Source organism: Rhinolophus sinicus, linkage group LG12, assembly GCF_036562045.2.
Source record: "Rhinolophus sinicus isolate RSC01 linkage group LG12, ASM3656204v1, whole genome shotgun sequence".
NCBI classification, from domain to species: Eukaryota; Metazoa; Chordata; class Mammalia; order Chiroptera; family Rhinolophidae; genus Rhinolophus; species Rhinolophus sinicus.
The window spans coordinates 58,020,918-58,035,768 of record NC_133761.1 but is presented as its reverse complement, the minus strand read 5'-3'; the positions used below and the strand labels follow the sequence as shown (position 1 = coordinate 58,035,768).

At 43.6% G+C, this 14,851-nt stretch overlaps 1 protein-coding gene and 1 long non-coding RNA gene across 5 annotated transcripts in view; one reads left to right on the top strand and one right to left on the bottom strand.

The window, feature by feature from the left end:
• The window catches only part of SLC30A10 (solute carrier family 30 member 10), a 30,305-nt gene that overhangs the window by 13,348 nt on the left and 2,106 nt on the right, over window positions 1–14,851 (bottom strand). Inside the window, exon 1 of one of the 4 annotated variants that reach the window (XM_074317017.1) lies at window positions 213–2,477. The exons of 1 other annotated variant lie outside the window; for it this stretch is intronic. In XM_074317017.1, the coding sequence (XP_074173118.1) occupies window positions 213–819 (607 nt within the window). In that variant the 5' untranslated portion in view covers window positions 820–2,477. Of the gene's footprint in view, window positions 1–212; window positions 2,478–14,851 lie in introns of those variants that run through there. 2 more of the 4 variants (XM_019742411.2, XM_074317018.1) reach the window with 2 other exon arrangements.
• On the top strand, window positions 5,488–11,397 carry LOC141567929 (uncharacterized). The gene is made up of 3 exons (XR_012490917.1): window positions 5,488–5,608; window positions 9,785–9,881; window positions 10,930–11,397. It is a non-coding gene; the product is annotated as an uncharacterized LOC141567929 (long non-coding RNA).

Genomic DNA, 14,851 nt, shown 5'->3' with positions numbered 1-14,851 from the left:
AGGAGAAAAGAAGAAATCGTGGGGGAATCAAAGAAATCACGGTGAATATGATGATTCGCGGAAGAGGATTAAAGCGGAACTGCACAGGAAATGGATTAAAAAAAAAAAAGCAGAGGAAGAAAAAGAGGGCGTGGGAAGAGGAGGAAGGGACCGCGCGAAGGAGGAGGAGGGAAGGGCCACGCATCCATCCAAAGAATGCAACTGAAAGGCACCTGCTACGTTTGAGAACACGGTCACCCCCTTCTCTGCGGTCCTTCCCAGCGAGGTCACGCGCGGGGCCACGGCCGAGTCCGGGCCGGGGGTTATGGGGGTGGCGCCCTGCGGTCCCCCAAAAGCGCCGGCCGTGCCGCCGTCGGCCACCTGCTGCGGGTGGTGGCGGCGGCGGCCACAGCGGCCGAAGCAGGCGGTGCAGTCCTGGAAGACCAGCAGCCCCACCACGTTGACAGCCAGCCCCAGGGCGCCGACGATGAGCACCAGCTCGGGGTCGTCGATGCGCTCGGGCCGGCCCAGGCGCAGCACGGCCTCCACGAAGATGGTGAAGCAGAGCGCGGTGAGGAAGACGGCGTTGCTCAGCGCGCCCACCACCTCGGCGCGCACGTAGCCGTAGGTGGCCCGGGAGCCGCCGGGGGCGCGGCGAGCGATGTAGCCGGCGCTCAGCCCCACGCACAGCGAGATCAGGTCGGACAGCATGTTGAACGAGTCCGACAGCAGCGCGATCGAGTTGCCCAGGTAGCCCGACACCAGCTCGGCCACGAAGAAGACGACGGTGAGCACGAGCATGAAGAGCAGGCGGCACGTCTTGCCCGAGTAGCGGCCCATGTTTCCGCAGCGCGCGCCGCGGCGCCCGGCCCCGCCGCCGCGACAGGTGGCGCCCCCGACTCCGCCGAGCCCGGTACCCGCCTCCCGGCCTCCCTGCCGCCCTGCGCTGGGCTCTTTATAAGGCGGAGGCAGAGTGCCCAGTCCTCGCACGGCCAGAGTCTAAAGGAGTGGTCGGGCGGCGGCCGTATCTAAAGAGACCTTATGCCGCCTCCGGTGGTGGCCTCTTCCCCTCCCTCGCGACCTGGGCCTCTCTTGGCAGGTGGCCACGAGCCAATGTCTGTCCCTCTAGAACTGGGCATAGCAGGGAGCTACTGCGAAGAGGGGGCGTGTCTGGATGTCCCTCCTCACAGATCCCCCCCAAGCAGAGGTGGGACCCACCCAACGCCTCGCTTCTCCTGCCCTATCACCTATGCCTTGACCATTGACCCTAGTGATAAGGACCTGAGTGCTGTGGGTGTGACTGCCGTTGTGGACGTGGACACCTTCGCGTACGTGCGCAGACGCTGCTTGCAGTACAGATTCCTTATTACCCGGCTGAGGTCTGGGTGCACTAACCCAGTCAAGCCTGCCCTGCAGGGAGGGTGCTTCCTGCTTGGCGTTTGGAGAAGCCTCAGGGGAATCCCTCTCTGAGCGCTCCCACTCCACCACCACCCGTGGTAGACCTATTGCATCCTCTCTTCTTGCCCGCAGCCTTCATAAAGGACACATTCTAGGTTCTGTCACCCCCTTGTCACAGTGTCCTCCCTGTACCCCCACCCCCTTTAGGATCTTCATTCACAAGGCCCCTTCCTGAAGCGAGCTACAGGCATGGCACTGCCACCCAGCACTCCGAAATGCAGTTGGCCACCAAAGAAGCCAGGGCAGGCGTACTTATCGCATTCTCTGTTGGAGAGAATATTCTACTCAGTCCATGTGTCCCTCACAGCGTGACTTGATGCTCAGAGGTCAATCGACTGGCCTCCATGAAGGTTTATTCCAAATAGAGCCTTGCTTGTTGACACAGGCTCTGGGCCAAGTAAAAGTTATCCAGGACGCCTAGGGAGGCCCAGGAAGGGGATCTCTGCAGAAGAATGTTTGCTCTTGGTCAGTTTAGGGAGTGGGCTGCAGGGGACCTTGCAGGTTTCTTTTATTGGTTTGGGTTTGTATAAACTTGTCTCTGAAGGATCTGAAGATGGTCTGGTAATTTCTATTCCCTCTCTCCCATTACTGAAAACCTGAACTTGAACCATTCCTGAAGAAGAAGAAAAATCCATAGGTTTTTGGCTTGGAAATGACTAAAAATGTCACACTTGAAAAAGCACAGGATCTATTAGCAGAACATTCTAATTCTAGCCCCGTTCACTGTCTTAACCTTGTGAAACAGTCTTGTCTTTTTAATGCTCTCTGCTAAAATATCCTTGATCTGTGGGCTCCACGTTGGACCAGATAAGCCTCCAAACGCAGGGAACCTGTTAAACATCCCCTCCCCACCTCCAGGAAAATATCCCTACACTGAGCACTTGAGAAAATGTATTGTTTAGGGCATTCTCTAAAAACTAATATGAAAATGAGCAATCATTGAAAAGACATAGGGAGATAAAGGCCGATGAAAGTTTTGAAGCTCTGTGGCCTTGCACAATTGCCTTAATGGTCTGGGCTGGTTTCACTGACGTACAAAGGAGTAATAATAGTGCTTCCTTATAGGGTCGTGAGGATTATATGGGTGAATAGATGTAAAGTGATTATAACCGCACCTGACATGGAGTAAGCACTCAATAAATGTTAGCTGGTTATTTAAAAAAAACAAAGGTGACAGGAAGAAAAAGAAGGTGTCGGGTGAGGAGGAAGAGCCTGTCTGGGAGGATGAGGGAAGGGCCAAGTGGTCCAGAGGTCCAGATGTTATCATTAGTGTGTTTGTATTAGTATCACAGCACGTGTGTAAGAGAATTACCATTGAATCACAGGTGACACACTCTAATACGAGAAAAGATAGAGCAGACCTCTGCTCCTTCCTACTTCCTGGAGAATACTGTCGTGCAACTATGAAACCTCTGAACCCTGACATGACAGCTAGCAAAGCGTCCAAATGAGAGGGAAAGGCCTTTTGGAAATCACTTAACAGACCTAATGTAGTCCCTGCTGATTCATTTCTTTGTCATTCACAAGTGAAAGAGAAACCTGAGATCAGCAACAATATATCAAGGCAGATAACAAGAATTATGTCACTGCCCCCGGAAGGCAGTTGAGGGAACTAGAAAGCCAGTGGTTGGGGAAGCATGTAGGAGGGGCAGCTGTGCGTGTCTGAGGTGCCCTGCCCAGGGCCCAGCCCCTGACTCTAAGAAAGGCTATGGGTGTCAACAAAGTGCACTTCAGAAAAATGTTTTGACTATTATTTTATATATACAATATACAATTATATATACATATATGTAAGTGTATATATAATATGCGTAATAAGTATGTAAAACTATGATTTGGTGAACTTATATACTATGTATATTTGTAACACAAAGGTCCTTTTTTTGTACCCAAAAGTATGCGTTTTAGTCCCTAGGGATTTTTTTTTTTTTTTTTTTTTGTGCCTCAGGTTTTAGATACACGAACTTTAAGAGCTTCGTTACTTGAGGTGAGCACTCTTTTTAATGAGAGAGGCATGAGGTGTGAAAAAGAAAGACTAGGTCGTGGTCAAGCCTAGTTTGAGTGGGTTGTTGAGAGGAGCGGCTCAGCAGCGCTGTGAGTTGCAGCCCACGGAGGAGGCAGCTCTAATATGAATTCAGAGCTGTGCCCATCAGCCTACCGACTGGCACCTCCATAATTTCTCCAAAATGCCACTGTTCTTACAGCAAAGCGGTACATCTGCTACCACTAGTCCAGGGAGTCGTCGGGATGCAAGCCCCGCCATCACATCAAATAATACAACTTGCTGATTGAGAAAAGGCCAGGCTCTGGATAATGTTCATTTTGCACTCACGTTAGGACCACTTGAAAGGCAGAGGAGCGTAGCAGTTAATAATTTATGAACTTTGGAGTCCGCCTGGGAAGCCAGCCCTCGTTCTGCTCCGCACCTATTGTGTGACCTGGGGCAAGTTCCTTACACCTTCTCTTTCCTCACCTGTGAGCTAAGGATCACACTGGTATGTATCCCATGGAGTTGTTGTGAGACTTAGGTGAGAGAACTGTATGTAAATGTGCTCGGTGCCAGGTTCTTACATCGGACTCAATCAGCAGTAACAAAAAACAACCACCACTTTGCTTTCTAAATCCAAGTCGAGGAAGGGGAAATATTTCTCTTCACCAAAGGATTCACCCAAGGGTTACTTTTAGAGGAAAATATACATTTAAGGATTTGCTTTGTAGGGATTCAGAATAAGTCACCCCAAGATGTGTCTCTGTTGGGCTCAAGAGAAACTTCTGCCTCCCCCTTTAACTACCTGGAAGAATTTGATTTAGGGACCTTGCCCAGAATCCGAGATTATCAGAGATGACCTATGACCTTTCAGGACCTATCTACAAGGCAAGGCACACTTCTAATTACTGAACAGCTGCTCTTCTTATCCGCCTGCTATGACCCATGTCCCCTCTGAAGCCCCAAGGTGATCCTTAGCTCAGGACATCACATGTGCCTCATTGTCCCTTTCTGGCCTTGAACTTCTCATGCATGTGGGGCCTCTGACTGTCTCATGTACATGGGGTTCCCATCCATATGTAGTTAAATTTGGTCATTTTCTCTTGTTCGTCTGTCTCATGTCTATTTGATGATTAGACCCCCCGTAAGAACCTTGAAGAGGAAAGTTTCTTCCCCACAGCTTGCAACTTAATCTAAGGAGCAGGGAAACTGACACAGGCAGAAGGTAAGACATTTTTGAGTTCCTGCAACTAGAAGGGAAGTGCTTTGATCTGAATGTTTGTGTCCCCCCCACCCCCGGCCCCAAATTCATGTTGAAATCCTAACCGCCACACGTGATTCTATTGGGAAGTAGGAACTTTGGAGGGTAATTAGGTCATGAGAGTGGAATCTTCATGAATGGGATTTATACTCTTATAAAGTGGACCCCTCAGAGCTCTCTAGCCCCTTCTGCCATGTGAGGACACAACCAGAAATCTCTGGCTATGAACCCAGAAAAAGAGTTCTCACCCGACCATACTGGCATCCCTAGCTCGGATTTCCAGTCTCCAGAACTGTGAGAAATAAATTTCTGTTATGTATAAGCTACTCAGTCTGTGGTATTTTGTTATAGCAGCCTGAACAGACTAAGATAGAAAGTATAGTTTGAATTATAATACTTCAACATATACGAAGACTACAAGGTCTGACAATTAACTTCGCGAACTTGTTGCAACGCTGTCGCTAACCTTTTTTGATATCAGAGGGATTATTCATTATGAATTTGTACCAACTAGACAAACAGTTAACCAAGTTTAGTATTTGGAAATGCTGAATAGGCTACGTGAAAAAGTTAGGCGACCTGAACTTTTCGCCAACAATTCATGGCTCTTGCATCACGACAATGCACCAGCTCACACGGCACTGTCTGTGAGGGAGTTTTTAGCCAGTAAACAAATCACTGCATTGGCACACCCTCCCTACTCACCTGATCTGGGCCCCAATGACTTCTTTCTTTACCTGAAGATAAAGGAAGACATTTGGATGACATTCAGGACATCAAGGATAATATGACGACAGCTCTGATGGACATTCCAGAAAAAGAGTTCCAGAATTGCTTTGAAGGGTGGACTAGGTGCTGGCCTTGGGGCATAGCTGCCCAAGGGGAGTACTTGGAAGGTGACCATGGTGATATTCAGCAATGAGGTATGTAGCACTTTTTCTAGGATGAGTTTGTGAACTTAACTGTCAGACCCTGTAGGAACCCAACTGTTGAGTGCACGGTATAAAACAATGACATTGATTTCTATATTGTACCAGGTTGACAGGTTTGGGTTGTTGATACACTTGACAGTAATGAGGCCACATTATTTGAGGTTGGTCTGTGTGCTTCTTACCATCTCCAGATAACAAGGGCACACCCAGACACTCACTCCTGGGGAAACCCTGTGTGTGAGGTTTGGAGAGAGATGGGAGAGTTAAATGAGAACAAGCAACTGAAAGGGGCTATGGGTATTGGGAGGAAGCGGGAGAGGATTCAAGACAGCACTGGGAGTGTAAGAAATATTTATCATCCAAAATCCCTCACCACTTAGTGATAGCATTCAGGGGATGAGTCCTCTGCCTTCATAAGCAAGAGGAATAAGTCAGCTTGGGACCATTTCCAATTCAGATGGAAGTGAAAAGAACTAGAAGTTGCATGAAACAGGGGAACTCCCCCTAGATATTGATTGTAAACCTAACAATAGTTTTAGCTCTAAGTTAAGCCGTATCATCATTTAATAATTTACAAAGCGCTTTCACATGTGTTCTTTAATTATACCAGAAGTAATCTCACCCAAACAGCAGATTTCTTCACCACTAGATTCACCGTGATTTTTAGACTATATGAACATGAGAAAGGCCATTTGCCCAAGAAATTGTGGGAATAATTATGGGAGGGAGGTTCAAAAAAAAACCTCCAAGTAAATACCTTTACCTTTATCTGCCAAACGCACTGCTTCAATATTCAGGGTTACGTAGTGGAGAGATGTACACGTAGGTTTCAGTTCCAGGATCCAATCGTGGCTCTATCAGTTACTAGCAACTGGGCAAGTCACTTATCTTCTCTGAGATCTATGTTCTTATCTATAGTCTGGGGGTAGAGATCACTCTTTCACTAGTGGTTGTGAGATTCAAAGGAGAGATAGCATGGTGACTGGCCTGGCATGCTGCCTCCAGTATGAGTAGGTAATCAGCAAATAGTGGCTCCTTTCCTTAGCTTCTATCATCACTCCCAGAACTATTGTTAACTTCTGGTAACATTGTGGAATCCCCGTCACAGTTATTTAACTTGCCCTATATTTTAGAAGGTCATCTATTTCCCCGTGGTTCAAATAATCTAATTAGCTTAGCGCTAATTAGCTACTGATTAATAAAAAGTATTACTAATGTAAAATATTGATTAATAAAATATTTTATGAATCTAAAAATATATAAAATATTTTACAAATCTGAAACTCCCAACTTCTCAGCTGTCATAGCTATCCTTCTTTGTTCATCACGATCTTATCGTCTGTTATTATGTGGCAGAAGAATAGAGCAGATCAAGGTAACCGGACTGGGAGACATAACTTTCTCATCATCACAAAAAGAGAAGTTGTATTGACTATTGATAGGGGTCTGCAGGAGAACTAAGAGTCTTGACCTCTGACACTAAATGATTGTACAACTTGGACCAGTCACTACATTTCTGAAGCTTAGTTTTCCAATCGGTAAAATGCATATAAAAAGCTCATACTCCGTTGAGCATGTAGAGATGTACTGAGCATCAAATAAGATAATGAAGGTACACCCTATGTCCCTTAACTGTGTACACTGCAGCGTTACTTATGGTAGCTAAGACGTGGAAACAACCCCAGTATCCTTCAATGGATAAAGAAGGTGTGGTACATACATACAGTGGAACACTACTCAGCCGTAAGAAAAGATGACATACTGCCATTTGTGACAACGTGGATGGATCCTGAGAGTGTCATGCTAAGTGAAATAAGTCAGCCGGAAAAGGGCAAGAACCATCTGATTTTACTCAGATGTGGGATATAAATCAGAAAGCAACAAATGAACAAACAAGAGAAACAAACTCACAGGCACAGACGAGAGTATGGTGGTTACCGGGGAGAAAGCGGGGGTAGAGGAGGTTAAAGAGGGTAAAGAGGTCAAATATATGGTGACAGAAGGAGACTAGACTTTGGGTGTGAGCACACAATGCCATATACAGATGATGTATTATAGAACTGTACACTTGATACTTATATAATGTTATTAACCAATGCTACCCCAATATATTTTTTTAAAAAAAGATAATGAAAGTACAGATAGACAGATAAAAGGCATTCTTATTGTTGTAACTATGAGGCCAAGGGTGGGGGGGTTCTCATACGATTGCCTCATTCTTTTTACTTGCTTATGATATTTCATTATAGAGATGTACATAGGTTATTTAAGCAACCCTCAGGTCCACTGATGAATAGTTTCCATTTTTATCCACTTGCATTTTTTTCATCATTGTGGTCATAATTGTGATGTACGTGAACACTCTGTAGTATCCTTGTACAAATATCATTGCTCACTTTTTGGAGTATAAATTACTAGAAATACTGAGGCAAAGAGTATGGGCATTTAAAGTTGTTTATAGCCTGCCTAATTGCCATGCAAAAATATTGTACAAACTTATACTTTTATCATGAGATTATCTTCATTTTATTTTCCAGTTGTTTATTGCTAATGTACAAGAATGTAATTGATTTTTTATATTAACCTTCCATCCTCTGACTCTGCTATGTTCATTTCTTAGTTCTTATAGTTGTTTCATAGGTTTCCTTGTATTTTTAAGTTAAACAATCATATCATCTGCAAATAAAGACAATTGTATTTTTTTCCTTTTATTAAAAAAAAAATGTATGAGTTTCATTTCCCCTAGGTTTCTAACATCACTATCCCATAAATTCTTTAATACTTTTTTAGGGGGAAGATTTAACTTTATTTAATGATTATTTCCCTAAGTTCTTCCCATTAGTATCTAAAACACTTACATTCTATCCTATACCTAGAATTGGCCGTAGTTATATATTTCAATTGGTTTAATGCTAAAAGTCTTTTCATACCAGAGCTTTCAAATTCCTAAATTCATCTTGATTCATCTTTTGGTTGACAGGATTTCATTTACTGGTTTTTGTTTTTTTTCAAGAAGGGTTCCTGGGTTTTATGTATTATTTTTATAATGTCTTTATGTTGCCAACAATTAATGAACAACACTTAGATGAGTATAAAATTTTATCTCTTGGAATTTGTAGACATTGATTCATTTTATTGTGGCATTGTATATTGCTGTGGAGAAATCTGAATCCTTCCTGGTATTTGTTCCCTTCTAGGTGACAGATTTGTTCTGCCTGGGTGCCTATGAGTTTCTTTCTTTATGCTTGATTTTCAGAAACTTCTCCATAATGTATGCATTAGTTGCTCCATATCAATTTTCCCTTTTGATTTGCAGATTTTTATAGTTTTAATTCAGAAAAAATTCTTCTGTTCTATCTTTGAGTATTTTTCCTGGTACGTTTGTCTGCTTTCCACCTCAGGACACACCTAGTATGTATACGGAGTATCTTCACTGTTTGTTGTATCTATTATCTTCCTTCCAGTTAAATTCCTTGGTCCTTTTCTCAAGCCTGTGTTCCATATCATGGGTTGTATCTGGTAGTGTTTATTCCGTCTCACTGCTTCCAATCTGGGTTTTCATTTCTGTAATGTTTTCTTATCTTCCATTTTTTCCCCTGAGTTTTGACAGGTCTTATTCATGGTTTTATCTGAAAACGACTTCTGTTACCTGGGGTAATTATTCTTCTTCCATGTGTTTTTCATCGGCCTTTTTGCTGGTTCCTTTTTTTTACTTTCTCTCAGTAGCATCTCTAAGGAGTTCCCATGTTGGATCTTCACTATTCATTGAGCATCTTTGAGCAGGACACTCCGTATCTGCTAATAGTGTGGGAAGGGGTCGACGAGGGGTCCAAGACATGGGAGTCTGGAGACTGGAGAGTGGACACGTTACCTCAGAACATCTTTCCCAAATCTGCTTCCTCCTATCAAGGTCAATAGGTGACCCAGCAGACAGTCTACCTGATTCACATTGGTGCCTCCCAGCTCACTTTTTCTTCCATTCCCCAGGCTTCCACAAGGGTATTTCCACAAGGGTACCTCCACAGGAGTAACACTCATTGTGTCACTTTGTGCCTCTTTGTGTCACTTCCCGACTTTTCCCAGATGCAGGATAACTGCTCGGATGAGTAAGCATGGAAGAAAGAGTGGAGCCCGTTCAGCTAACCTCTTTTGGGTTTTCTTTTTCAGGTTTCCCTTCCACAGAGACCTGCAATCCTGGTCGGCTTGTACATGAGGGCGACAAACGCGGGCAGGCTCTGCCCTGTGAAGGGAGGTCTGGGACCGGGTGAGTTTAATTCTGGGATGAACTATTAAAAAAACTCTTTATTGTTACACATCTAAGCCATATACCTCAATGTCTGTAATAAAGTTGGTATTTTATGTTCAATGGGCATCTGTACCTTATCTATCAATTGCCAAACTCAGGAGAGTAAGCAAGGAGTGTTATTTATTAGTCCCCAAAACCCAAACATACTGGTGAGTTGGCAGGAACCTTGAGGATAAAGGTGAGAATCTAGAGGCCAAAGTAACACATGGAGACAGTCTTCTCGTGAGACCAGGTCAGGAGCTGCTGGGTTTTAGGGCTCCAGCAAGTTCGAGCCAAGCAATATTGTGATTTTGATGGATCACAGAAGGCAATTCTTCTGTTCTGCCCACAGAACAAAGGGTATTATTATAAGTATAGGGCTGTTTTAACAGGTCTTCATGAGTTTTGAAGACTGGTGTTTACTGTATGCTTCTGTCTTACTGTGCAAATGAGAGGGAGAGTAGTTTGCTCTCAGACACGACAGACAGACTGAGACAGTGGAAGATACCTAAATATTCTTAGGAGATTAGATTAGATTGGATTGGATTAGATTAGATTAGGAACTGGGGAATTTTCAGAGGCAGAAAGTCAAGATGTCGGATAGCCCACTGAGATCTGGAACACACCCCAGCACCACCAGATCTGTCCATAGATCCAGGGAGCTATGGAAAGCCATCCTCATAAAACTGTGACTACTGTCTGAAAGAGAAGCAACTGGGGAATATAGCAGTTGTCCCACGTCTGTCTCACCCTTGTATGGTGGGTGTGTGGAGAGCAGGTCCCTCGTTTCTTTCGCTCACAGACCTTCAGATGGAGGGACAACCACACAAGGAGCTGCACTGAGTCAGAGGACAAGATCCTGGCCCTGAAGCTGATGCCCAGGGGATGAGACTTCAGGGGTTCTGGGGGGCAGGGAGTGTATTTTGATGTGGCAGTGATGTGAATTGTAGCCGGAGGGCAGGCGTGCAGATTGCTTTTTCCTAAGATGGCCACAACTATGTCTCCTTTTCCACACGTTCTTCCGCAGGGGACCTTGATGCTCCTTCCATCTAGAAGTGGGGTCTACGGGTTTGACACTCCTTCCATCTTGCCACCTGCTTGGAATCCAGACAATCTGCGGTTGGGCCAGCAAAGGCATGGAAGCATCTATCTTGTTTGATGGAATGCTCATACCAGGAACCCTGAGCTACCACTCTAGTGTGAGGAAACCAAGCCACACAGAGAGGTCATGTGGAAGTGGCCCAGTCAGTAGTCCTAGACATTGAGAGCTTTCTGCCCACATGCCAGATGCACGAGTGAATGAACCTGCAGATAATACAGCCTCCGCCATGATGTCCCCCCAGCCTTTGAGTCTTCCCAGCTGAGGCCCCAGACACGGTGGAACAGACAGGCTGTTCCCTCTGTGTCCTTGCCAAATTCCAGCCCACAGAATCCCGAGTTTCATGAAATGATTGTTGTTTTATGCCACTAAATGTGTAGTGGTTTGTTACGCGTTAACCAGGACAGGAAACCACCATGTAAAGACTGGCAAAGCTTCCATTAAATTCGAACTAGTTCAGAGGAGAAGCCTAGGAAGAGTAGCATAGATATTTGAGGTAAGATTAGGTGAGCTTCAAAGCAAAACAGTTACTGTGGATGGCAGGGTCACCTGTGTCTGGTGGGGACAAGTCAAGAAACAGAGTTAGGACTCCAGGATGGGCCCAGGGAGAATGAGACACGCTGAAAGCAATGGAGGCAAGACTATGACAGTCCGAGTGCAGGCCTGGGTTAGATTTTTGGGTTAGCTGGAAAATGCTTTTCGAGTGAGATGATCCAACTCAGAGAGATGAGAGCTGGCCAGATTTGTTTGGACAACAGTTGCTTTTGGCAGACCCATAAAACACTGACTTCATTTCTCTCGCTGTGGTAAGAAAAAAGACCTACACTGGAAAAACAAATGTCTGACCCAGAAAACAATGACCAAGTAAGAGGGAAAAAGTCCAACAAAAACGCCCGCCTTACATGTGATAGAGAGGAAAAGGGAACAGCTTTAAGAGGTGGAACAAACCATTACACATTAACAACTCTACGGGGCCTTCCTGAGAGAAGAACACCAAAGGAGGCAAAACACTAGAAGCATCTCCCAAACTTCCGAACAAAACATCTGGCAGGACGATATGCTCCTCAAGGCCTGAAACATTCAGAAGCTGTGGAAAGACAGGATCTGAAGGAACACAAAGCAGACATAGGAACATGGGGACAAGCTTTGAATATGCACAACAGCTTCAGCTCAGAAACCGGCGACGGCTGCCACTCATCACTCTGAAACAATGTGGGAGTGACAGAGAAGCCACCTCAGGAAGCAGAACTCCAGGCTTTGGTAGTTCTGGGAGCAGAAGCTACTTTGGTAGTTCTGGGGCAACAGCCCGAAGCACAGGATAGAAAGAGAGCCACTCTCAGACAGTGAGTGTAGACAGCGCCAGAAACAGGAGCTCGAGATGGAAATGGAATTCAAGAGGTTGTTTACTTCCTTCCTTCCTTCTTTCATCTTTTTCCCCCCCTATTTCTCTCTGTTTCATGCTGACTGGGAAGGAAAAGAGCCACTAAAAAATCTGGAGCCTAGAATGTTATGGAAATTTCTAAACTCTATAATAGGCAGGAATATTTTACATGTTACTGCCTGGGAAAGGATGCAATGTGTTTACCAGATAGGGAGAGAAAATGAGCACAATTTGGACTCAACACAAAAAGAATTTAAATAAAATCACAGGAAAGACATTTTGTAAAATGTTTACAAATTAAAAACAATAAACAGATATTTCAAATATAAATTTGTCATTTATAAATTAGATACGTGGCAAGCCTGGTCTGTCTTAGACAGAGCTGCACAAAATTACCTTTTTTTTAAAATAAAGGCCAGTGTACAGCGAGGCATCAGTTCAAGTACAAGTCAAGGGCATAGAAAGATCTGGTAGTTACATTTGAAAGAAAACTCAAGCCTGAAAAATGATCCAAAATAAAACGTAAATATAAAAGATAATGTGAGTCAAGGAAAATCAAATCAAATAAGCAACAAGTAGAAAAACATGTAAACAAAGTAAATTCAATCCCTAAGTCTGGAGGAAAAAAGCAGTGGGAGCCCCATATTTCCTAGGATCTGAATCTACTTCCCCCGCACTCTTTCCTCAAACACAATTTATAACTCTCTTCCCCAAACACACTCACATATAGCCGTCCAAAGTTTGGACTAAACCTCTTTTGTTTCATTTTTTCCTTTCATGCTTGTAATTTTTCCTTTTTCATTTTGCCTCTCACTTCAGCCCCAAACACCTGCTCCACCATCATGTTTTCAAGGGGCGGACTCACCGCCTACATGTTGATCTAAGGCTTCCAGCCTCCCTCTTCTCAACTCAACCTTCCAGACATTCTTTTCTCTCAGGTGTTTTTGTTGTTGTTGTTGAATTGCTGGCTTGTCTGTCTGATTCTCCAGCGTATCTTACTTACTCCATGCCTCCCAGGGGTGTTTAAAGCTTTCACTGTGTATACAGTCTGTGTTGTTAATATTTAATGTAAAGTTTGTGGTCTTATTTTTTACTTTTCTATGATCTCAAACATCAACAAACTATCACTGGTATCAATTCCTACACCAGACAGAAAAAGCAGAACTAGCAAAAGATCCACAGAACCACAGGGGACAGAAGGCTTGCTAACCTTTTTTTAAAAATAAAGGCCAGTGTACAGCGAGGCATCAGTTCAAGTACAAGTCAAGGGCATAGAAAGATCTGTAAAAACTTCTCTCTGGCCATAGATTCCGCAGACGAACTGGCAGATTACCTGATTCTGACCACTCAACCAGGAGTTACCACAGTTCTTTAGTTGGTAGTCACTTCTTACGCTTCAAGCTGGGATTCTAGACATGTAGAAATTCTTTATTCTAAATTTAGGTTGAATCTTTTGAAGTCAAGAATCAGTTTCCCTCATATTTTAAACCTCCTGGTATATATATATCAGTATGTATGTATTAATCACATTTCTTCTTGAAATAGAAGACAATTGAAATTGGGTTAATGTCAGTCTATCTAACCCAAATATTTACTCCTTCATTTAAGCTTATTTAGGTGATGGGAAGCATATCCAAACGTATGTTTTAGTAAAAGTGATAAATATATAACTAGAGATGTAAATGTTAAAAGCTAAGTAGTTATCCTAAAATTGATTGGAGGGCTTAAACACTCTAAAATTTCTAATGGAAAAATTCAGCAATAATTAAAGCTACCAAAATAATCACATGTTACCACAGAACATGGATCTTAAAGCATTAGGCATAGGTGTATAGTACTCATCACTGTACTTAGTTATTTAAAGTAGAATACTATGCAGCATCAAATATTTCAAAAGAAGATAGGACTCAGGAATTAGGACAGTAGAAACGCATATGGTCAAGGCGAAATAGTTGCCTTCAGCCTCTTGTTATTTCAGCATGGAGAAAACATTGGAAAACTCTGCTTCCCAAACAAGAGCTCAACTCAGATCTATCCAATAATAATTCAATTGAAAAAAATATTTCTATGGTTGTCTACCCACTTTCATGTGGGTCCCAGTTTTGCCTAAATTGCTTCTGTTATATGCAGATGAGTGTATGTCAAGAGTAATGACAAAATTAGAATTAAAAACATAATGGTGAGCTTAGTAATGGAGACACTGCCATTGCCCATACTAAGCATTTGTTTGACGTCAGCTTTCTTACCTGAAATTTATACTTAGCAGTAAAAACACACACTTGGTTTTTTTGTGTGTGTTTTTTGTTTGTTTGTTTGTTTGTTTTTATCAAAGATGTGAATTTTATGATATGGAATCTCAAGCAGTAATTTTTAGATGTTGACTGATGTAAATAAGGCATAGGGTCTCACATTAACTATGGTCTTTTAAAAAAAGATGAGGCCCTAACTGATTTCTTAAATCAAATAAAG